This window comes from Athene noctua, chromosome 1 (genome assembly GCF_965140245.1).
Source record: "Athene noctua chromosome 1, bAthNoc1.hap1.1, whole genome shotgun sequence".
In the NCBI taxonomy this organism is placed as follows: domain Eukaryota; kingdom Metazoa; phylum Chordata; class Aves; order Strigiformes; family Strigidae; genus Athene; species Athene noctua.
In genome coordinates, this window is record NC_134037.1 from 204,697,469 (window position 1) to 204,721,784 (window position 24,316).

The 24,316-nt window shown below is 36.4% G+C and overlaps 1 protein-coding gene across 4 annotated transcripts in view; it reads left to right on the forward strand.

Annotated features, from left to right (window-relative positions):
- The window catches only part of FGF14 (fibroblast growth factor 14), a 421,787-nt gene that overhangs the window by 225,881 nt on the left and 171,590 nt on the right, over positions 1–24,316 (forward strand). Inside the window, exon 2 of one of the 4 annotated variants that reach the window (XM_074910867.1) lies at positions 15,041–15,080. The exons of the other annotated variants lie outside the window; for them this stretch is intronic. Coding sequence (XP_074766968.1) covers positions 15,041–15,080 — 40 coding nt within the window. The remainder of the gene's footprint in view (positions 1–15,040; positions 15,081–24,316) is intronic. 4 annotated transcript variants of the gene reach the window in all.

The following is a 24,316-nucleotide window of genomic DNA, read 5'->3' on the forward strand; positions in this document are numbered from 1 at the left end:
TTCAGTGGAATATGATCTTAATTTTATCACTCATGTTATTTCAGGAATTATTTATGTGAAAAAGTGCTGAACCATCTGATATAGCAAATAATTTTTCTTATGAGCCAACAGCTGATAAAAAGGTTTACAATTTTCAAAGGTACATTCAGAAACTAATTGAAAATGCACTTTTTTTTTCCTTTGTTAAATTTAAATTCTGAATGTGTCTGTATTGTGTAGATGCCATTTGGCAAGTGAAACAAAGATATAGGTTGGGATTACAAGTCTACTGTGTTTTTGATCTAACAGAGCATCTGGGAGTTGGTTGATTGGTTTGTTTCTTTGGGCAAATGCTTGTCTTCAATAGACAGTGTTCTTTGTTTTGTCCATTACATCTCAGAGGATTAAAACCAAAGTTTTTACCAGAAATCTGATTCTTGTATTGGTGCAAACACGTGGATTCACCAATATCAGTTAAAAAAAAAAAATTACATTCTATCCTTCTAAAATGTTTTAAGTTTGAAATAATGCTGCAGATAATCAACTACTGGTTTCTAAAGTAGCCAAGGTATTTTTTTTCAGGGTCCACCCAGAGGTTATAGATATATTCTGCTAAACCTTCACAGGACTCCATCTGTTGAACTTGTCCACAGACAAGGGACTTAGCCAAGAAGTCTCTCCTTCATAGTACCTTTTCTTGTTAAGGATGGCAATTCTGTGCTGGATTCATCCAGCCTTGTAAAAAGATTTTAGATGTCTGAAACAAATTATGGATTAAAATTATTTTTGTTTGCTGTTGTGCTTTTTCCTCTCACTTTGCCAAAAAACAATTGGGGCACAATATAAGAAAAGTTAGGAGTTAGAGGCAAGTAGCCATATACACAGTCAAGAGCACGGGCTTCCAGAACAGCATGAGATTTTCAGCAGTAAAAAGGCCATTATACTCTATACGCCTTAAGTACATAAAGGACAATGTGCTTTCTCTTACATGCACACTCAAACCAGCCAATAAAATACTTTTTTTTTTTTTTTAAATTGCAAAATGCTCATTTGTAAGTATCACCTGTAAAGTTATTTTTGACAAGACAAACACCTATGAAACTTTTTAAAACATAGGAATGCTTTGAGAACAGGTCCCATGATGGTATTTATAGATATTTATATTTATAGAAATTATATTATTTTATAAAAATCATGTGATTTTAACACTAGTAAAAAGCAAAACAAAACTGGGGTTCTTTTGTTAATTAGTTGGCTTGGGGGATTTTTTGCCCTTAATGTTTAGGAATCATTCTTTCCTACCATTTCATCCATTCCCTTTCTCTGTTTTCCTTATGCCTAAAAAGGTTTTTTTTTCAGGTGAAACTGCACAGGATTGTTTTATATTCAGCATTGTATTCTGATGAAAGCAATCTGGCTTTATTCCATAGATTAATGGATAAAGTGCCGTCTGTGTCTTCTCATAGTCGCCGCAGGACTATATGACCTATAGGAGATAGGCCTCTCTGATTTTTTTCTTCCTTCTGCTTATGTCGAGTATTATTGTAAATAGATGAGTAAATGAAAGCTTGAATTACTGTAAGTTTTCTTTATTCGGCACTATATACATTTAAATGAACTCTTTAACTGCATAATACTTCAAATACATGAAAGAAAATAGGATCACATGCATTTTTAACAAGCTTTTTATAGTTTTTTAAAAATAATAATTTCTACTTAATAACTTGCTCTGAGGTTGTTCCAAAGTTTTATTAACTGAAATTAATCCTCTTAAATATGTAAAGTATCATCTCTCACTTTTTGCTCCAGTGTTAAAGTAGATGAATCAAAACTATCCCGTGTAATCTTGTACTGTATATGCAGCACGGCAGAAGTCTGGCTAAATTCCTATAGATTAGTGGATAAAAAGGTATGTAAATTTACATACGTAAATTTGACTTGTGACATGGCTTGTGTTTTTTCACCATCGTCATGTGCATGTTTTCTGTTATGTGCCTGTGGTCTTCCTTTCCTTGCTTCCTGAGCAGATACCGGGCGAGGGGGCGTACGGAGCTGGGCAGCTGCAGCCGAAGGAGAGGCTGGAGAGTGCACAGAGCAACCTCTGCACTTCACAGCCCATCGTCATTTCTATTCTCTTGAATTTATCATTGCTACTTCCCTGTCCAGATAAGAGTGATTTATTCCAAACTGTGTTATCAACAGCGCTTTTATTTTGGTGTTTCCAAGTTCATCTGATATCAGTAACCGTATCTCTACTTCTCAGAGGCAAAAACATCAGTTAACGTGAAAATGTAAGCGTCACGCTGGCAGTGCAGAAGTTATAATATTCCTTATAGTGCTCTTCTGAATGATATTACCAAACCCCACATAAATGGCATATAAATTACGTGGTTACTGTGGAAGACAAACAATGATTTACTGCTGTGTGCGGTGGTGCTTTCACTCATTGTGGGGAGTAGCTGGCTGTCATGATGGTTTTCTGAAATGCTGTAATGCATTTGAAATGTTTCAGACTGTAACACTAAGACAAATAATAATATCGAGTCACAAAACTAAAGGTGGGGAAACAGAAATATAGATAAAATTGCACATGGGAATTGCTGATATTATCTAGGAATTGAGACTACTGTTTAAAATATGGTATGTATCACTTTCTCCATAGATATCACAGCTAATATGTATTTCTAGAAAGGTTGATGCAATAAATAATGGTTGCAATTCCAGAGGATCTATTACACTTACTAAAGCTGTTCTCTTGAAAACATTATTTACAAAGTATAATTAACCTCCTGCCTTTTCATGTTCCTGCTGCGTATGAGTAACTGGAACAAATAGCTCTGTTATAATTATCTTCCCGCACTTTTTCCCCTCTCATTTGTCTTAAAAAATTATCACAATTTTCACTTTTTTTATTTGTAAGATTTTAATTTTATGATGACTTTACCAGAGTCATGAAGAATCATTTTGTTTGGACGTGACTGCCAGAAGATTGAGAATACAATTACTGAGGGACTTAGGCAGAGTTTTACCCTTTTATTATTACAGGCAGCATAGCTATCAATTTTTTAAATTGTTCCATGTCAGAAACTGATATTTTTATCTTGTTCTTCACTACTCTTCTGAGTAAGATGTTCCACAATATCACTAGTCTGATATTTGAAAGGTGTTTTCTTTCTTCCAGAACTCATTTTTTTCTCCATAATTCGCATTCGTATTTTCTTCAGGCAATTCTGTTTTAATTTTATCCTGAAGGAAAGTTTAAAAGATCACATACTTTTGAAATATCAGTTTTTTCACAAAATCAAAGGAGGAGTAACTAAACTCTTTGTTGATTTTCTTTTCAAAACAAAGCCTTAAATTATTTTTTTATTTTGTTTTTAATACAAGTGTTCAGGCTTCCCACCATTCATCATAGGGTACAATTCCTGGTACAACACACAGTTACAGCACAAAAGAAAGAGCATATGTGCTATCTCTTTGATATCTATCTTAAATATTTTGCTTGAACATGAATGTCCTCTGCAAAGTCTTTTTGTGGGGCAAAGGTGACAATTTCGTGCTGCTATTTTGAGTGAAATTGCTGGGCATGTATAGATTTGCCTTCCCACCTCTTGTTTCTAGGAGAGATTTAGAGCCTGAAAAAAACACATCAGTGGGAGAAAGAGGAATAAGAAATATGTTTCAGAGAATACGAAAGAAGATAGAAAGGCTATAAAAGGATGGAAGGATGAAAGGCAAAGGGATTATGAAGACAGGAAAAAAGGACATAACCTCTCCCCATCGCAAAAAATCCAGTAAAAAATGAGTAGAGTCATTTGTCTTGTATCATTTGTTAGCAATCAACAAATATACTATTCCTCATCTCTGGTAACCCCATCACTGTGTGTGGGGGAGATCCTGATAGTGATGTGCATGACAGCTGTGGTCAGGACCCCGGATTTGGCTGACACTAATGGTTCTGACTTCTGTTGTCCTAGTGACACTTGCTGATTCATTGCCTGACCCTAAATAGCATCAGGACAAAGTGCAGGGTGGGATAAACCCTCTGATAGCTGCTGGTTTATGAGGAGAGGTATGGGCAAAGAACCACTGAAACTCTGGAGGACCAGGAGTACTCAGATACTTTTTCCTGTGAAGGTGGTTCTAGACTGTGGTCTCCCCAGCTGCAAGGCAGCAGATTCATACCAGGTTTTGGAGGCAAAGCTTTTAAGGATTTTACAGGGATGAAAAATATACTCTGACTAATAGTGTTTAATCATTCTGCATTCTGGAGGATGCTCAGGAGTGGCAGATTAAGTGGCTGCTGAGCAGAAATGTGTCTGATTTGTTGTACCCCTTGGACTCTTACCTTGTTATAATATCAGAGATAATAACTGGAAGCCAGTTCCTTTTCTGTGTCTTTTCCCTCAGATGACTTTGGACGGCAGATACTGGATATCTGTTTTGGAATTTGACCAGTATGGAGGTCTTTATGGTATATAAAGTTAAGTGTTCTTACGAGAAGAAAAATTTCAATTTCTTCTGTTTTCTTCTGATTGTTATTTTTCATGTGTGTGGGGAAAGACATGTCTTGTTTGTATCATGTTTTGATCAGAAGGAATAACTAAATATTTTTATTCCCTTTATTCTGAGAATAGTAAATTTTTATCATCTGGGTAATTTTCACTCCATAGTAAATTCATTGACTCTATAGTAAAATTTTATATTTTTGAAGCTTCATTAAAGACCTTGTATTTTTGCTTTTCATAGTGGCAAAGCAAAGAGTACTCTTTAAGCCTCAATCAGCAGGAAGAATTTTACAGATAATAAAGTAATCCACTTCCTTGGATTTTGCTTAGTTGGGTTTTTTGCGGGTGGGGCTGAGAGGTACTTTAAATGAAATCTAATCAGGTATCACTTCCAGTATTCATTTTGATAGATTTTCTTAATAAGAATATCTTGCTACAATGAATTCAAACCCAGCAAATGAGGGAGAGAGCAATTATGAAAGCTGAAGCTGTAGATACAGCAAAAACATTTTGTGAATAGTTTTGGCATTGCTCTGTAAACAATGCTTACCATAGTGAGAAAAATGGCCAATAGTCAAATTCTTTAAATACAGCAAGTTCTCCTGATTGTTAATATAAAAATAATTATTATCTGACAAGCTGATGAAGTTCTACTTGCTTCAGAAATCCTATATAAGAGGCTTTGTAAGGTTGAGGAAGTTGTATTCACATGCTTCAAGTGACTTAACATGTGGTAGTTTCACAGTGGACTGAGTTAGTCTCATGTGGGGACACTGTGTCCAGAAGATTCAGTGTTCTTGGACACATAGTCTCCTTGAAGTGTAGCAGCATCATCCCTCTATGTCAATAACAGCTGATTTCCTCTGGTCTCAATTTAGGAACAGCTGATTTGTCACTCTTCCTGCTGCCAGCTAAGAGGGACATTTTCTCTGGGAAGAGGAAGATCTTATAGTGTTTTTTATTCTTTTTTTTTTTTTTTTTAAGTATCCGTAATAGTTATCACAGAATTTCCTAGCAGTATGAGAACGTGTCAATAAAATCTGGAGACCTTAATTTCACATAGAACTTAGTGAAAAATTATTAACTGGGTAGCATTGGGAAGTTTTCTGTTTTCTAGAGCCATAGATAGTAGTTTACAACAGAATAATTTTACTATATTTTACACTTCATTATTAAAAGTGCTTAAACCGAGAGAATGTGCTGAAGCTGAGGCATGTTGTGCAAGCTATTGATTAAGCTGAAATACCAGTTGGGAAAAAAACCCTACCTAGTTCATTTATTGTCTTAAATTTGCAGTTGAGTATAATAATTAAATCACTAAAATCTGGATATAATCTTTTTCATAACTGTGGTCTGCCACCTTTTGATTTGCTTAATAATTATGTGTTAACTGTGATGATATGTACTGAATATTGATCCATGTGATGATTTGTAATGTGAACCTACAGCAACCTATATCCTAGTATAACTTCTTGCATATGTGTAAGTACAGAAAAGATTTCTTTGAATCAGCAGGAGGGGGGGGTGCGGTGGTGGTAAGATTTAGCATGTAAGATGTTAGCTAAAATTCTCAGCTGTTCTTCAGTGATGATATTGCTCTTCTCCTCAGTTGAAGTGTTGGATGTGGTGTGTCTTCATATTACAAAAATAAGTTCCTAGTTCCTATGGATGTGTATGTAATTGATTGACTACAAACAGATCACTCAAAGAAGAAAAGTGTTCATTTGTATTTATTTGCACAATATTTATCTTTTGAAGTTTGAATCACCTATAAACTGGAAGATGTTTCACTTCTGATTTTTTAGCTAAAATATTCCAGCTCATGTGACTGAGAGTTGATGTTATTACATCAGGCATTTTCCTTGTTGGGCGGTATAGGGTTTTTTCAGGTTACCTTACATCATTTGAGACACAAATGGTAAAACAGAACAAGTGATGTTATTTTCTAAACCAGCTAAGACTCTCAGATGTTTCTTTAAATTGAATTCCAACAACCCATGGTATCTTGAGAAGTGCTAAGAGTCCTTCAGGCTTTGCAGGGAGCTCTTCAGTTTGCAGGACCTGACTCCTTGAGCTAAGAAATGCACAACCTCTTCCAGGCAGCTCCCAGTGCTGCATGCCTTGAATTGCATGGCAGTGACTCTGTTCGGGTATTATTTTTCCTCTCTGGTGATTGTATAATGCTGGATTAAATCCAATTTTGAGTCCTTGCTGTGGTGAGAATATTCCAAAATGTTCTTGGGATAATGTCAGGAACCTGAACATATGAGCAGGGTACTCGGTTTTTCCCTGGCTGATTATCAGTCACCTGCAGAAATTTGAAGGAGTCTGTGGATTGTGTGGGCTGGGATTTCCCTGGCTGTCAGCTGCTGGAGGTCAGGAATGGAGATTACTGCCACCCTGAGAAAAATGTGTCTTCTGTTCCTCTGAGCAAACTCTACAAAGAGAATGGGAGGAGACACTGCTGGCTTCAGAAACTCTTGACAAGCAGTGACAGGTCCCATTTCCTATATTGCTACATGTCATCTGGCTGGCTGTTAGTGTTCCCTGGTATAGAAACAATGTTCTTACGTGAGAAGTAAGAGAGAATGTACACACCGCACATGCGTGAGCGTGCTGGACTCTGCCATTCCCAGGTGTTTTCAGATGTCATCCATTGCCTGATTGATGATGGGCAGGTTTTAGGGGAGCAGTGTTACAGGGCAGGGAGGATTGCATACATCTTGAGGTTCATTTGTGGGAATATGGACAGCTTGCCTTTGGGCAGCTTTGCTGCAGCAAGTTTATCATGTGTATGATTACTATGTTGACTGATATGAAATCAAATTTTGTTGTGTTTGTCTTGTCAAGAAATTTTGAGACTCTCTGAGGTGGAAATCCATTCAACATTTTTTCCATGAAAAATTTCATAGTGTGATGTGAAGCCAGATTAAATTATATTGTTTTGAAAGGCAACTGGTTAGGAAATTAAAATCTTCAATCAGTCTAGGGTAATAAAGTATTTAACCCAGATGAGTCTTTTGTTGTACATATTAGGAACTATCCTGTTTTATTCACTAGATAAATATATTTTGGGTTTTAGTAACTCTGAGTACATTTACGTGAGCAGCTTCTTGCCTTGTAACTTAATTTGATTACATCTTATACTGTCTTTCCTTATTATTTCACAAAACTTAAGAGGGTATGTAGCAGGCTGTATCTTTTTTCCACTTCATAAGTTTGCAGATCTGGACATCATGCCGGAAAATCCATTTAAGGTCCAAATTAACTCCAGTACCATTAAGGTATTTTTCACTTGGTATTAGAGGAAGAAGACTGGGTTTCCTAAACCAGATTTTTCTTCTTCTAAACCAGTAAGATACTCCAGTTTTATCTAGCTATCAAAATAAGACATCATCTTTTCTGAAGATGCTAAATATGTCAGTTGCTAAGCATTTTGGAAAATCTTTTTTAGGTACCTGAGTGGAAGCTGGGCATTTAGAAAAATCATCTACCAAGCTTTTCTTAATGGCTCTTTCTGAGTCTAGCATGTAGAGGAGATAGCTCAGTATTCATTTATTCACTCATTGGAGAGCTATTGCAGAACCAAGTGAATGTGCACATATCTAGTCTGTAATCGCTAGTCTTATGTGGCAAGTTACAATTTACGAAGGGTGAGTCATACTTACTGTAGAAAGAAGGGACTTTAAAAGGTACAGAAGACAGGTAGGCACTTCATTTTTCATAGAGTGTGCAGTTTATCTTTCTTTCCTTTTGAGCCCATTCTTGAGGTTTTTCAGTAGAAGAACCAAGGCTTTTAAAAAAATAAATAGAATGGGAAATAAACAAGACATTTGTCATTCTGTACAATGTGCTGGACCCACAATAACTGCTGATGCAAGTTAGGTACCACTCAACAGCTGTCTTATATGCAGACTGGACAAAATGCCAGCCCTGGATTCAAGCTGTTACAGCCTAGCATGATGTGTTCTTATTGCTTTAGCACATAATATTCTTTAAAGAAAAAGTTAATAATCAGTGCACTAAGGGGATATAATCAACACTTCCACAACTTATGTTAGTCAACTTAGCTCCTATTCTAGTGCTTGAAGAGGGTGTAAGTTTTAAAAACAGCCCAGTTGTTACATGTTAGAGTGTATTATTGTAGCATATGAAAATACTTCAGTATTCAAATGCAGTTCTACAACCTTAGGCATTTAAATACTGTGTCTAAATGCACAGACATATAATTTTTATAGATTCTAAAAACTATTTTAGGTAGTCAGAATAGTGTGCTGTTGAGACCTACAGAAATACCAAGATTTCTAGAAAGACATTGAAGTGTCATTTATTTACCTGTACTCTAGTTACTGTGTGGACATTTCTTTCATGTATTTCTTCTTTTTGAGACTAATTGAACCCTCTTACAAATCTATTTTCAGCTCTTTTAATTGTCTGCTTTCGTCTTCTGTTAATTACCTTCTATTTCCATTTCCATCTCCCTTTCTCATACAGGTTAGGTATCTTCTCATCCCAATTCTTTACTTCCATGTAAAACCTACATATAGCACTTTATCTACTCATCACATGTTCTTGATCTTCTCTTTTATAAGAGCTTTTGCAGCTGTTTTCTAGAGGATTTTCTTTTCTGTCTATTATGATGGACATTGTATGATATTCACTGAAGTTTACAGGGTTTTTTAGTATTATTGTAACAGATTCACACTTAGGTTGCTGCTTTACATTAGAAAGTGTGTAATTAATTGTGTAGTCTCAAACAAAACCAGTATGTTTATATGGGCAGCAACTCAAAATATTACAAATAAGTATATTTATCTTGAGGCACAATTGGAGAAGTGAGTAGTCTTTTCAAAGAAATGATGGACAAATAGCCACAGCTGAATAGATTTGCACAGAGATTTTTATAGTTACACCTGTCACTTATACTTCAGTAGTAACACAGAGGCCCAGTTATAGCCCAGAAACCTATTGTGTGCTGTAAAAGTGGAGAACAAAGTTGATTCACATGCTCTAGCTTTCATACAACTGAGGAATGACATCCTTCCTCAGGGAAGCATCTCTCTTAAATGTGTCAATGCAGCAACTACAACAGGTCAGTTGTAATCTGATATTATTCTACTATTTTTTTTTATAAAACTGATAGAGTAATATAAATAACTTTTTTCCCTGAGTTTCTGGTGTTCCTTGCAGTTCCCACAATCATGTCCCATCAGACCTGTACTTAACTACAGTGTTTATATCCTAGGGAATTCATGCTATCTTCTTTTCTTCCCCAAGTCACCTTGAACGTAATTGTCTTCTTGTGCAAATGGCTTAAAATATTAAAATGGTATTGTCAAACTGTAATTGTTTATGAAGCAAACTTGGAATAGCAAAAGATGCTGATTTATGAATAAAATAAACTAATTTAATTACATGGCTGCACTTTTACAGCTGGTACTTGCTTGGCGCATTGCCTGTCTACAGTACAGTGAGTGATTAACTGTTGTGACTAGAGAACAATTATTAATTATATTGCAATTTGTGAGCTATTATATGCATATCTATTAACTTTGGTTGTGCTATGAAGGCTGTTTGGCTAGAGGAGGTTAGTTACCTTTCTAAACAACTATGAAATATCTACAGTGCACTGTATGATCCAGTACATGAATTTATAGTGAGCTATCTATACATATGCCTAACTGACCTAGACAACAAATAGCCAGTCTAGAATCTTTTCACCATTGTTTTCACTATGAGGATAACAGTTAAAGTAAAAAGACTCTAGAAAAACAAAATTGTGTGGTCTTGTGAAGGTTGCTTGCATGTCCATCTGAGATTTATGAAAAATGTCCAGTCTCCTTCATTTAATAAATGTTACCGTTATAGAGATATGTACTTTTTCACATTTTTGAGCAGTATCTGTACAGGACTAAAGGCCTCAGAACTGAACTCCATGCTCTCATTTAGTAGATAGCTCGGTCCTTCCTTCCTTCCTTCCTTCCTTCCTTCCTTCCTTCCTTCCTTCCTTCCTTCCTTCCTTCCTTCCTTCCTTCCTCCCTCCCTCCCTCCCTCCCTCCCTCCCTTCCTTCCTTCCTCCAAGACACTGTTGTGTGGTTATTGCAATACTGTTCTCTATGCTCATCTTTCAGAGATAGCTGAGCCTCACCCAAAGAAATCTTCTGTACTATTTTTCAGATTTCATCTTAATTTTATTTTCTAATGTCCCTGCTTCTCTCAGATCACAAAATAACCTTCCATACAACAAGCAATATAGCTCCACCAACTTGGAAGGAGGAAACAGAAAGAAAATTTAATAATGGGAGATATAAACAATCCAGTTGCATTCTGCCTTATTTCACTGGCTCTCTTCACACTTGTGCTTCTGAGCCCAAGCCTTTTGCTTCCAAGTGACAATGGTGTGTTCAGGCATGAGGTGTATCTCTTTTTGTACATGCCTTAAAGATAGCTGAGGGGGAAAAAAGATCATCTTCGAACTTTTGTCAGTGCTATCAGCCCACATGTCACAGTTACTTCTGTCTATTGGAGAAGTCAGAAAATTACGTTGTGCTAGCTCTGAGCACTGCATGTTATCTTAGAAATATCCAGCATAGCTGACATCCTGCAGAGCACAGTTGGTTAGTTGTAGCTGTCTCATTTCTTCAGTCTACTTCTCAATGACCCAGGTTCATTGGTTGGGTTTTTTTCTTCTTTTTTCTCTTTTTAACAAATTTTCCCCTCCTTTGCCAACAGGCTTTCAAGGAAACCAGAAGTTCCAGTATCTGAATGTTATTTTCAGGTGTGTGTCTTCTGCTTGAGCTCATGCTAAAATGCAGGCTGCAGATATAGCTGAGCATAGTCTCTTTTCAGAATTTTGGGAGACATTTCCATTTTTGCTTTTTTCTTGTTAAATCATTAAATGATCTCTTAGTAGCCTTTTTTTAAGTCGTATGTTCCTAGGCTTTTTTTCATTTTCCCCCTAAGTATTCTGTCAGCTGATGTGTTCTTCACAATAGATAAAGCTGTCCTTCATCTCCACTGCCCAATAGGTGGTCTTTTTGTAAGTATTCTTATTATTTAGTCATTCTCTTTTTTAACAGTCATTCACTCCATACTCTTTATTCTGTGGACATTCACCATTTGCTAAACAGAGCATGCCCCCAAAGGCTGTCCCTTTTGCAGAAAGAGCTTCTTTTCTTTTTGTTTCTGTGCTGCCTGCTTCTGATCCAGAATTATGGCTGTATTGTACCCAGACCAGTGGGATCTGTTGTTCAAATAATGACATTTATATGGATACAAAATTTTACCAAAAAACCAATTGTTTTGCAGATCAATAAGAGAATTCCCAAGTGGGATAGTTTTCTTCAGAGAAGAAAAAAATCTTTCTAGTGATTTTGAGATGAATTTGCAAGAGCCTTTAGGATATGATATTTACCATCAAAAAAATGGCTAATCCAGATTTTGATTGAGTACGGTGTTTCAACAGGTATTTCCAACATGTTATATCTTTTTTATAAGGAAGCCATCCCTCCTCATAAAGCTTCTTCAACTTCAGTAGAGCTGGTTGGGTTCAAACATTTTTTTGGTAGGAGAAAAATTTCTGTATTTCATTTCAGTAACAATACGTTTAACTAAAATAAATTCTTTGGTGATTTTTGCCAAATAACAAATATTGCACTGTAGGAATTGCTTATATAATTTTTTGGCATGCTTTTGATTCTAAAGGATCTTCCAGGCACCACAAGTGAATGACATCTCTTACTGTGCTCTCTATGGGTTTCATGGCCATTAACCTGGTTTTGGCAAGAAAATCATATGTATTGTTTGGAATGAAGATGGCTGAGTGCAGAGTTTATGGGCCTAAGAGCATTATGCTCATGTTACCAGCACTGTGCAGTGAGATTTGGGCCTTCTTTGGTATTCTGTACTATGTACACTGTGCAGGCTTTACTTCAGTTAATCTGGGCAGGCACCATGTATCTGACAGCAAACTGCATTTAACGATGATGTTATCTGACTGCTAGGTCTATTAGGATATTCCTGCTGAATAAAAAGTGTATGAAGGAGGGGAGTTTGAACTTGTATGGAAAATCCAAACCTGCTGTCCTCTTTCTTCAGTGGCTGATGTGTATAACCAAGACTTGGCTGGAGCTCAAGGTCTCAAAACAGGCTCCATAGCCAAAAAGTGAGAATGTGGCCCAGTGCTGCAGATCCTGGTTATACTCCTTGCTGGAATTTCGACCTCAGATCCTTTCTCCTCTGGAAAACATTTTTGTAGGTACAACAGCAAAGGTGCTGTGTCCTCTGGATCTGTAGCAAGATGCTGATTTGAGCCTGCCTGAAGGCTCTGGTTCAGGTAACCTAGCCATGAATGGCATATTTAGGAAGCCAGACATTACTGGGTACCATGGTAGCTGTATCACTTGCCTGTGTGGAGTAGCTATGATATGCAGTTTGCCTTGTCCTCCCTAACCCAGTGGGTTATCTGATGATGCTGCATTTTCCTGTTCATTTGTGATCTATGTCTTTTCAGGTTTTTTGGGTGTCATCAGCAAATATCTTCTCTTTGCTACCTGGATATAGAAGTTCATTAAGCATTTTGTAGCTACAACAAGGCAAATAGATAATTTATGTTGCTTTCAATCTATTTAATTGTTCTGTTCTGTGGGACTGACAGAACATTTCTGTTTTCTCACAGATTCTCTGACTCGTTTTTTTATATATTGGGTTATTTGATCTTCAACCTGCCTTCAAAGTTTGCTTTTGTTGGGTTTACTCTAGGAAAAAAAAAAAAAGGCCTATAGAAGATGAATATTTCTTTTCAGTCTTTTCTTGGATTTTCTTCTTCCATCATACTGTTGTTCCCTCTTGCTCTGTCTACTCTCTGTGACTTAATTATATTGTTCTAAAAGAGAGTTCAAAAAGAGTTGAAGAATTTTAACCTTCATATGTTCAAATATTTGTATCTGGTGTAGAAAAAATTTTTATAAAGGTTTTTTTTTTTAAAGTTTGCAAGCTTCCCAATACTGTAACAATTATTTCAAAATGTACATCTTAGTTACGTTCTGGTTCCTATAGCTTAGTGAATGAACTGTAGCTTCTGTGTGAACTGATATAGAGGAATGATATATTTTTCTAAAGAACAGCTCTTTTATAATCCAGAACCAGAAGTTACAAGAAACATGTGTTTAAGGTGTCAGAAAACTGCAGTTCTAAAGCTTGTCCTGTTGTAACATTTGACCAGTTAATGCATGAGTTTCTAACTCCCCCTCTCCCCGCTTCCGACTTAGTTGCCTACTTACACTTTGAGATTTAACATAACCTCCTGCAGCAAGGTACGTATTTCAACAGATATTCTTTCAGTCTTTTTGAATTTACCTACAACCAGCTTTGACCTACCCACCTCATTCTGTTTAGTAGTAATTCCATCATATTTGTCTTATAACTACAACATCAGTTTCTCTTTATATTTTTAAGCATTGAAGCTATTTTACATCTGTTGAGCTCTCTTATTTTAGGACAATTTTGTTATCAAGTGATCTCTGAAGTTATTTGGTGTTAGTTCCCCTTTCCAGTAAGATCATCAAAAAACCACTAAGTTCTCAAGAAGTTTCCGTACCTGGTGTACTCGAGAAACAACTTGCCAGAAAATAAGGAAAGGGTAGCCTGTATTTCAAAACCTGGATATTCCAAATGTTCTGTTGAGCCCTCTTACTTGCTTCTACACAAACACCACTGGAGTCAGACTTTGTTATTTTTCTGAACTGACTACTTCCAGATGAAGTTGTTTGTGTAGTGTGTGTTTCTTTCCTTCAGTTTTCAGCATTATATATGAATTGCTATACCTCTTAGTTTTCTTAAGAGTCATCAGATGTACTTGCATCTTTCCTGACCTAGAACACACTCACGTGACGAAGAGATCTATTTTATTCTATGAGAATGAAATTTTTTAGCAATAGTTGAAATAAGTGTTGCTTAGTGCTGTGAAGACATTCCGCTGGGTACAGAAAAACCTTAGATGTCTCCCTGTTCATGAGCCATGTGTTGGGAGAATTTTAATCTTCTACACCAAAGGACTAGAGGCAGCAACATCTGCTATATACAGAGCTGAGATTTAATCCTTGATACAGCTCTTGCCACTGTTGTTATCAACAAGATTTATTGCTTAATCTGGATGATTTTGAAGAATTCCTCAGGCTCGCAATTAAGAGGACCTTATCTCCCAATTTCATTTCTCACCACTTCTGCTTGTTGTATGGAATCTTGTTTTGTAGGATGGGAGGAGACAGGAGGACACACAGAAGTGTAAAATTACATACTAGTAATTGTGTTTGTGATAGTCTTGTTTTCTGGCATCCTTTCTTCCTCCCTCTTCCCCCTTTTTACATTATACTCACTTTCTCCATAATAGTATATTTCCTAATTCTACAAAATTTGTCCTATTTTTTTAATGACTACAAGGGGGAGAAAGGGTGGAAGTTTACTGTATGTAATACCCCTGTGATTGACAGTCTTTTTGCCTCCTGCTTCCTAGTAGGTAGATAACGCTTGCTGTATGGGATCTTGTTTTGTAGGGTGGAAGAAGAGGGAGGACTACAACAAACACAAATAGTGGTATGTAATTTTCCCTTTCTCCTTTGTCTCTCCCTACTTACCAGTCTTAACACAGAATGTGCTCAATCATATGATGATGCCTTGTACTGCTATTTGCTGCTTTTTATAAAAACACATCTTCCTAGTTTTTGTTAGCTAATTGCCTGAAGCATTTTAAGAAAGAATACAAATGAGATATTATGTACAACACATGGGTAGTGGGTCTGATTGTGCTCACTCTTGGACACAATGTGACTAAACTTAAACTGAGCAGGTTCTATATCCCATTGCGACATCTGAAGTCTTCTAGTCATCCATTATCTTTTAAAATATTTAACAGGCTATTCTATGTGGGATTTTGGAGAAAAGAGCTCTGATGGGGAAAGGGTAATCATCCTTCCGTTTGAAATAAAATCCACTACATGAATAGAGCGTGCTATCTTTCTGAAAATCTAATACTGTAGAGCTGATAGAGAACTGCCTGATTTTCTGGGTCAAGTTTCATTAAACTATTGTAAACTTAAATTCTAGTTGCAGAATCTTAATTACTTTGAATAGCACAGGGAGATGGTACCCAGCCCTGCATAAAACGTGCATAATGAGGTTAGAGGGATTTTTCTCAAAAAATTAGGGGGAGGATTGTTGTTAGACAGAGGAGTTGTATTATTTCTAAGGGTAGGACAGCACTTTAAAAAGTACCATGTTGTGTAGTGTTTGAACATTTCACTCAAAACCACTGAACTTCTTTGAAAGATGTTGTAATTTGGTTTTGGTTTTGGTATTTTTTCTGTCATAAGGCTCAAACTTCTGCCCTCTTGTTAAAATGGTACAAACTGGTAGTGTTTACCAAGCAGATATATAAAGCATCATAGCTGCAGCACAAAAATTATGGAAAAAAAATGCTTTCTGAACTCAGTTATCAAAAGGTGTAAGGAAAAGCAAAGGAAATGTCAAAAACTTGTTTCAAGAAAGATACCATCTTCATTAGACTAATTTTTCTTAGTGTTGTTCTAGGTTGTTGGTGCACTGCTGACTGAGAAGGAACATGTCTGCCCAGTGAATCATTCCTAGTTTCTATGACACCCCTAAGATCTGCATAGTACAGCTACAGCAAAAAAACAAGTCATATTTTCAAGTTCTGAATAGCTGCGATAATTATGAAACAAAAGCTGCAATTTTATTTGCCATGATGATCGTAAAACTTTTCCATTTCAGTTGGAAACAAGAACAAAACCTGGTAAATCCTCAACAGAGTAGTGAATTTGCACTCCTCTTGGTAAGGGCACATTAGGGATCAGATCTTGTACATTAACTGATCTGCACAGATTGAATGTCAAGAAAGTAAATGGAAAATGTGGAATAAACTTTATCTGTTCAATACTCAGTAAAACAGAATCTTGGGGTTTTTTCCCCAGTGAAGACAATAACCCATTATAATGGATTACTTTAATCCTCAGCATGCTGTTGTTGTTTATGAACTGACATGATGCCTATGGTCAGGATAATTCTTTTATTTCCACTGTGAAACTAGAAACAAATGGGGTTTGGATGATCTGTTTGTGCTTGGTCCATTTGAAAGGAAGTTCAGCCTTCCAGTGGAGAGATTCGTCCCAGACTAGGGTAAAACCTAAATTCACATTGTCAACATGGAGCAAAAGTACTCCATCATGCTGGAAAATTAGTCCCCAAAGTGTATTTTATTTAACTAATAACTGCATGTTGTGGAAAAATATGAAGTAAGATAATAGAGAACTAATTAAGATGTAGAGGTTTTGTACTGTTGGCATTTGGAAAAAAAAAAAAGTTAATTGCATTTATTCCGAGGTTCATAACGTTACCATTAATTTTCATGATAACTTTATTGCGTAGACATAACATATTGAATAGAGCTGTCTGTTTGACAGAAAGTGCATGGGCTACTAAGATGTCAAGAAAAATGGCACTTTAAAAGCATCAAAAAGATGTATAATTGCTGTGGATTAAGTTTTACTCGAGCTGGGAGCAGAGGGGGTTGCTTTTTTTCTTTTTTTTTTTTTTTTTTTTAAATGTGACTGTGATTTATCTTCGTAGCCATCACAATACCTGTGAATATGAGAGCCACCTTCTCCCCTTCTCCCTATGTAGGCTAGAAGGTTATCTGTTTTAATTTCAAGAGTTGTCCTTGGCATACTGTGGAGTGGCCACCACCTCCGGGTTATACTGGTATTTATTTATCTCAATGCTGTGGATGAAAGGTATTTCAGTGGGAATGAGTGTGGAATAGTGACTCTTTTACCAACTGGAGTGGAGAGGAAAAGAGGAACGTAGGGACTCCCAGAGAGTCCTTGGTATCTCTGTGGCACCTAGAAATCCTGGTTAGCAACAAAGACTCCAGTATCTGTTTTGGCTGAATTGTGAATGTAAGATGTATGTTGCAGCATTTCAGTCTTGTATTTGAGTGTTTCCTGCAAGCAAAGTTTGCAACAACCCTCCTAATGTGATGAAGTATATACGGCAATTTGCTAAGAATACAACAAACCTTTTTAAGCAAAGCTTTCCTATGGACATAAATAAATACTTGCTAGCAGGTGTGTGGGCGTATTTTCTGCCATTTGCTAGATTTTTGTAATTTTTCTGTTATAAATGATGAAAGGCAACACTTACAAATACTGAAGGGTAGATTTTGAGAATGGATACTCAGAGTATGAAGTTTCATGTATTTTAAAAAACCAATATTTCTTGGTTCTTCAGTCATATTGATTTTTTACAATACAAATTAGAAAGATGGCATGGCTTGAATTGCTTCAGTACCTGAAAACTGCTATTCAAGTGTAACAAATTAGATTAATAGTAGTTCTATGTTCATGCCTGTTTATTTTGCAACTGGGGTATGCTTTTGGCTGGCTTTTCTTTGACCCTTAGCTTGTAATTTTCTTATTTTATGCCAAATAAATTATGTTTATTTTACCATTAATAGAATGATTGTTGCCTTTAAAATGATTTCTGGTGTCCTCTGGTTTTGATCTTTTAGCCTATAATTATTATAACAAGTGTATATATATGCTTATTCAGTTTTTCTGCCTGTTTTGAGCTATTTATAGTTCTCATTAGCAGTAGTAAGAGAGGAGATTTCTCTTGTTAAACACTGAGATGGGATTCTGGAGGTACTGTGAAGAGAAAATTGTTAGTCATGGATTTGATGTCCGAACAAAATAGACTTCAGCTGAAAAAAAAGCAGCAGTCCACTTATGCATCTACTTCCCAGGAAAGGAGAATCGCCAAAATATTATCTTTCCCAAGACTGAGATGAGGCAAACCTTTAGTGCCATGCAATGAAACCTAAATCATTCTACAATTCTTTCAGTCTATGAAATGAATGCCAGTCTAATCCTGCTCAAAAAAAATCCCATCTTCATGCCATTGCTTCCTTCATATTACAGTACTTCTGAGTTCCGTGGAACTATGTCTGACCTCCACAGCATTGCTGGAAATGAGTGACAATCAGGGTGACAGTTCAGCCCATCTCCCTTTAGCCTCATTAAGATACAGACAATGACTGCAGGCTGCTTATTCAGGCTCAGCAGAGACTGGCCCCATCAGGAGCTGATTCTTCCCAACCATCTGAGTAGAGTTAGATTACCTGTCTCAGCACCATGCTCATGGCTGGGTTGTGGCAAATTGTTACTTCCACATCTCAGTTCAAGAAATTTGTAGCTCTGAGAATTCTGCTGGTATTGTTCATGTGGCTTTTTGATAATTTCTTCTGCATTGTTACTGTGTATTAAATTTTCTCTCTAAAGGACAGTGGGAGAAGCAACATTTCTCTTTTCAACAGATTATTTTTTTCACACTGAAAAGAATTATGCACACACAACAGTTTATAACACAAAGAGGGATTAATGATCTCAGTAAAAGTTAGATTTCTTTACCTTATAAAAAAGAAAATATAAACATTGGACTTTATTCTTTTGCCTAAGGAATTCCATGCTATCACTGTATTTTCTGGTCGGGAAATTGGTAACAGTCTTCTGCAGAGACTATCTTACCTTTACAAAGTTGTCTTACACATGCTAAACTCCTTTAAAAAAATAAAACTAGAGATTTAATAGAGAATTTTCTCCTCTGTCTTTTCATAAAAGAATTTATCCCATTTTATAAATTTGTAGCATATTTCTTCAATAACATAAAAAAAAAAAAAAAAAAAAAAGAACAGTCCATTGTGAAGGTGGGTAAGCTTGCAGTAATATTTAAAAGAAAACTCAACAGATTTTGTGAAATTGCTGTCTGGGAGGTGTATTGAGACCTCAAGCCAGAGAGTTGTTGAATCATCAAAGATAACCAGATATTTAATAATTTCTCTAGGGTAATTTAGGGGAGTTCTCACTGAGAAATATGACTTGTCATATGTGCAGAACAGGACTCATTATTTTAGGGGGTTTTTTTCAGATTCTTTCTCAAGTGTTCATGTTAAATATGCTTAGTTTAAAATATATCTGTTCAACAAATACTAAAACCCTAAAGAATCATCCTAGAAATTGAAAGTCATTGCAGTCTCTCAACTCTCCCATTGTGACCATCAATACATTTCTTTCATCAATATGTTTCTTGTCAAGCTACATGCTGCTCTCTTCATTGTTTCCAAATGCCAGCCTAAGCTGTTACAGTCAATTCCTTTTCTTCTTTCCTGAAAACATTTACTCTGAGAGAAAAATCATTCTGAGGTAGAAATTTGTCTGTATGTGAACACACATAGAAAGCAAATTTTTGCATGTAAAAGGGCCTTTCTTACGTGCTCTCTGCACAGAGCCCACTCTGGTCTTATGCTCTGTACCTGTGAAGGGAGTGTCATGACCCAGGCTGGGAGCCCAGGGAGTCATAAGAGTTCTGTGATCCCTATGGGTTAAATTAAGGTGAAATGACACCAAATGACCCGTTAAAATATTTTACTTGCGGTAGAAAACAATTTAAACTTGGAAAAGGATAATAAGCAGTGTGATCTCTTATAAATCTACAGGAAAGAAAAAAGTGAAAGAAAAGAAAAAGAAAGTCAAAGAAATCTGGTCACCACCCCTGGATCCAGCGTTGTCTCAGGTCCAGTAGGTTGGGTAGTGGGTGCACACACAGCAAAGATCTGTCGCCTTTTAAATTCATCTTATCATCTGATTAGCATACTAGATGAGCAGGGGCAGGTATTCCATAAACTCATTTCCATGAGAGATGAGGAAAAAGGTGGAGAATGAGTTCTGTGCATACATTGAGGGGTAATGGAGTGCACCACCCCTTGTCCAGTTGAGTCAGTGGTTGCACTCACCCTGCTCACCCTTGTTTTTTCCTCAGTTCCCACAGATTTTTGTTGACTTCATGCTTCTTGACCAATCATCTAGCTTCTGAGGCAGAAATGCTCACCTCTTATCAGGCCTTGCCACCTCTTCAGGCTTGCACAATGGCGCCAATGATTAGTGGTCCTTGTGCTTGATGAGAAACATTTGGTTTCACTCAGTCCATGTCTCCCCCTTTGAGGCCTATCTAAGGAGTTTGTCAATACAACTGCAAGGGAGTGGGAGGGTGCATCCTTTGATACACTCCTGCTCCCTTGGGTGACATTCCTTAGACTAATCACAAAAGCCACAGCTTGTCCTTGAGGTTTTCTGTGTCAATTCATGTTTGAGGCATTTCTTCTTCCAGTTCCTTACAGGGAGAAATCAACAGTGGCATATGCTTAGAAGAGTGATCTGGAAAAAAGTGGTCCCATGTTTATGTCTGGTCTATACTCTTCATGTACACCAGAGTAATAAATAAATATGCATATAATGTATCCTAAACTCTATCATCAGTTTGGTGGTTACTTGTATTTCCCCCCAAACCATAAGGATTATTTGGTTGGTTTTATGCAATTTGGAAGTAAACGTCTAATATATAAGTAATTTATCAATCAACTGAATTTAATAACCAGATATGCAAAATGGCCAAAGGAGTTCAATTTAATTAAATGTTTAGTAGCACCTATATTATTTCTAACTGCAAAATAATGCTTGTTTTATACTTGTGGTGCAATTAAACTCTTTTCTGCTTTAGAGCAGAATTCAGAATAGTTACCAAAATGTCAAAATGTAGACAGGAGGGAGGCCCATGAAAGGGCTCTTGCTTCTATATCTGTCCAACCTGGGTCGTTGTCAGTACATATTTGGTATTTTGCTATTATGAGTTCTTACGTTATTTGTTTGACCTAATAACTGTGATTATGTTATTTCCATTTGACCCACTGAGTATGGAATGTTAAACATGTTTATTAAGAGTATTAGAATCAAACGATTTACCATGGAAACCAAAGGTTTCCCAGTCTTCATGCAATGTTCTTGTAACCTGTCTTATTAATAATGGGGTTCGTTTTGTCATCTGCTTAATGACACTGATTTTCTGTGAAGCAAAGGAGGTGAGACATAGTACATGGTTTTTAAAACATCACTCCTTGAAAAAGTTTGAAAAATAAACCTCTATCAAAGGCAAGAGGACAACTTATTAGCTTTGTAACTCAATCATTTTTTACTCTGCTGCTTTTCCCCTTCATTAAGATATCAAAATCACATGACTGAATTTACAGAGGTTCTGACGGGGACTCTGCAAGTCAATAGGAGCTGGGACAGTCAACCCTCTAAAAATAAGTGGCCTGATTTTTATATTTTGGAGGAATTTTCACTCAAGCAAGAAAATTGTCACTGCCAGATGGTGATGGAAGCATTACTACAGCAAGAGGATGTTAACAAAGATGCACTCAGCAAGGCAAATTGTTGCCATAGTTACAGGATGCTAAGCATTTTCAAATAAATAAATAAATAAAATTAGACTGTATTATTTAGATAGCTCAATGGCAAAAAAAAAAAAAAAAGCATGATTTTTGCTTTTTGAAATGGATGTGTTTTTTCTACATTCTGTTTAAAACTTTGTTGCAACACTCTCTTGCTGACTAGGTACATTTCTTTCTACCTAAATACCCTTATCATCTGTATTTATTTTTTATTCTAGAATAAATCCTGGTACTTACTGCCTTTCCTTTCTCCATTCTTCCAACATATCTGTATAACTGAACAGAGCATAACAGTCCATAGGATTTGTAAACACCCTTTAGGCTTTGATAGCAGAATATGACAAACAGCAAAATTAGTATTGCTGTTGTAACAGCTCTTGAGTGTCCTTAGCCAGTGACTGGCCTCCCACTGTGTTAGTTACCACACAGAGGGAGTTTCCTGGAAATGTGGCTACATTAAAAAGGTATCAAATCTGATCATAGTCACCATTAAGTGGGACAAATGAAGTCTTAGCGATCGGAAGAGTTTGCAGTATACAGGAATGTTAAAACAAGCATACTTTAATACAGGAAGCAATGGTAATGTGTTTGGTAGCCACATGGCCAAAGATAGCTCCTTTACTGTTGGAGGGATGTGCTGTGGAGGTTGTGTTTTTTCTTAATGTCTTGTAAAAGTTGTTTGAGCCATACTGAAATTTGCAGAATATTTACAAACATATTTACATGGTACAGGGAAAGGGAGGGAAACGCAGAGGAAAGGGAGAATGCCACTCTTCTTTTGCTAGAAGTAATCATCAGATACCACTTGTTTAAACAAAAATTGTGACCTACTAAATCAACACAGAAAAGGTTAAGGTCAGTCTGGCAGGATTTTTAAGGTGAAAGATTTCTCATCTTTACAAATGTGAGAAAATGGAGCTTCTCTTGGCTCCATGGAGCCTTTTCTCTGTGTATTTGAAAATAGTGTCCTTACAAATGCCTGAAAATAGAGATTTGACATGGGCTGTGTCTTAAACTAGTTTGACAACTTGTTGGATTATGTAGGAATTGTGGCAATTCTGCTGCTGTTGGGACCAAATAATTTTCTCTTTAAAGTGTTCACCACCAACCTGAATATATGGAATATTGGTGTTGCTCCCATAGCTGGGCTTTCCTCTCTGCAGGATCACACTGTGTCTTGTATGGGGACCATCTGTCACTATTTTAAATATTTAGATTAATGGTCTAACACGATTCTAATGTCTCAAACTATTAATTGCTCTTGATCTGTAGAAAGGGAGACAAAGAAAAACCTAATTACTCCAGGAAAAGTTGCTCTCATTCGACTTTTCACTTAAAATATTTTGTAGATTGGAGCCAAACACACTAATGCAGTTCAGGCAAGCAAAGTGTTCAGATGTGAATAATCCATGAATATACATAACAAATCATATTTAATTACATTTTGATGTCTGGATAGAAGCCAGTATGTTTTGTCAAGTCTCATAGGGAAACTGCACAGTCTATTTATGCATCATTTCATAAATTGTTTTACCACCATGCTTCATCCTGTACTTTGGGCATATTTTAAAGCTCACATCACTTGTTAAGACCAGCATCATATTAAAGAGGAAACACAAATTGCAGTATAAAAGCACCAAAGAATATTCCAGTGAAACCATTTCATTCAGTCCATCTGAAATTTTTTCACATCTTCCTGGATGTACTTTTTACATTTTTCTTTCAACATGATAGATTTCATCCATTAAGAAACTGTCAATAGATTAGATTTCCAGCTAGGACAAGAGCAAAATCCAGAGGAACTAAGGAAAATAAACTGGTTTAAATGCATAAAAACTATGATAGATAAGCTGAATTTTTATTTTAGACATTTACTAAATGCATTTATGTGATGTAGAAATGTGTGTGCATACATTTGTCAGCCTAAAAATCAGACATTTTTTCCAGACATTAACTTTCATGAGTACTTGGTTTATTATGATATGCATACTTAGTCTTGCTAACATAATGCTTTGGCTTATTAAAAAATCAATTCTTTTCTTACACATGTGTAGCTTACTTCACTGCAAGAGACAAATTAATTCCACTTTCTTTGTCATGCAGGCCTGCAGACCCAAACAAATTAAACAAAGTAAATCTGGCTGAACCAAACAAAATATCAGGAGGGATTTGGAAATGGATGCTAGAACATGACAATGGTATTTTTCTTTTTGATCAACAGTAGTGAATCTGTGCTAGTATTAGGTGAATATTGCTGCTGACTCAATCCTGCATGAAGGCTTGAGGTAAAGGAGGTGTCTCCTCTGGAGTATTTAGGCATCCATGTCATAAGCAGTGCCATCTCTTAGGCTAATTACTTTCTTCTGTGTGTTCATAATCTCCAAAAAAGTATGCTTTCTTGGCTGAGGCAGTCATCCTTCTGCTTTGAGGTTCTCCTCCTGTTGCAGTTGACATCAACAGAGCACTGCTGGCA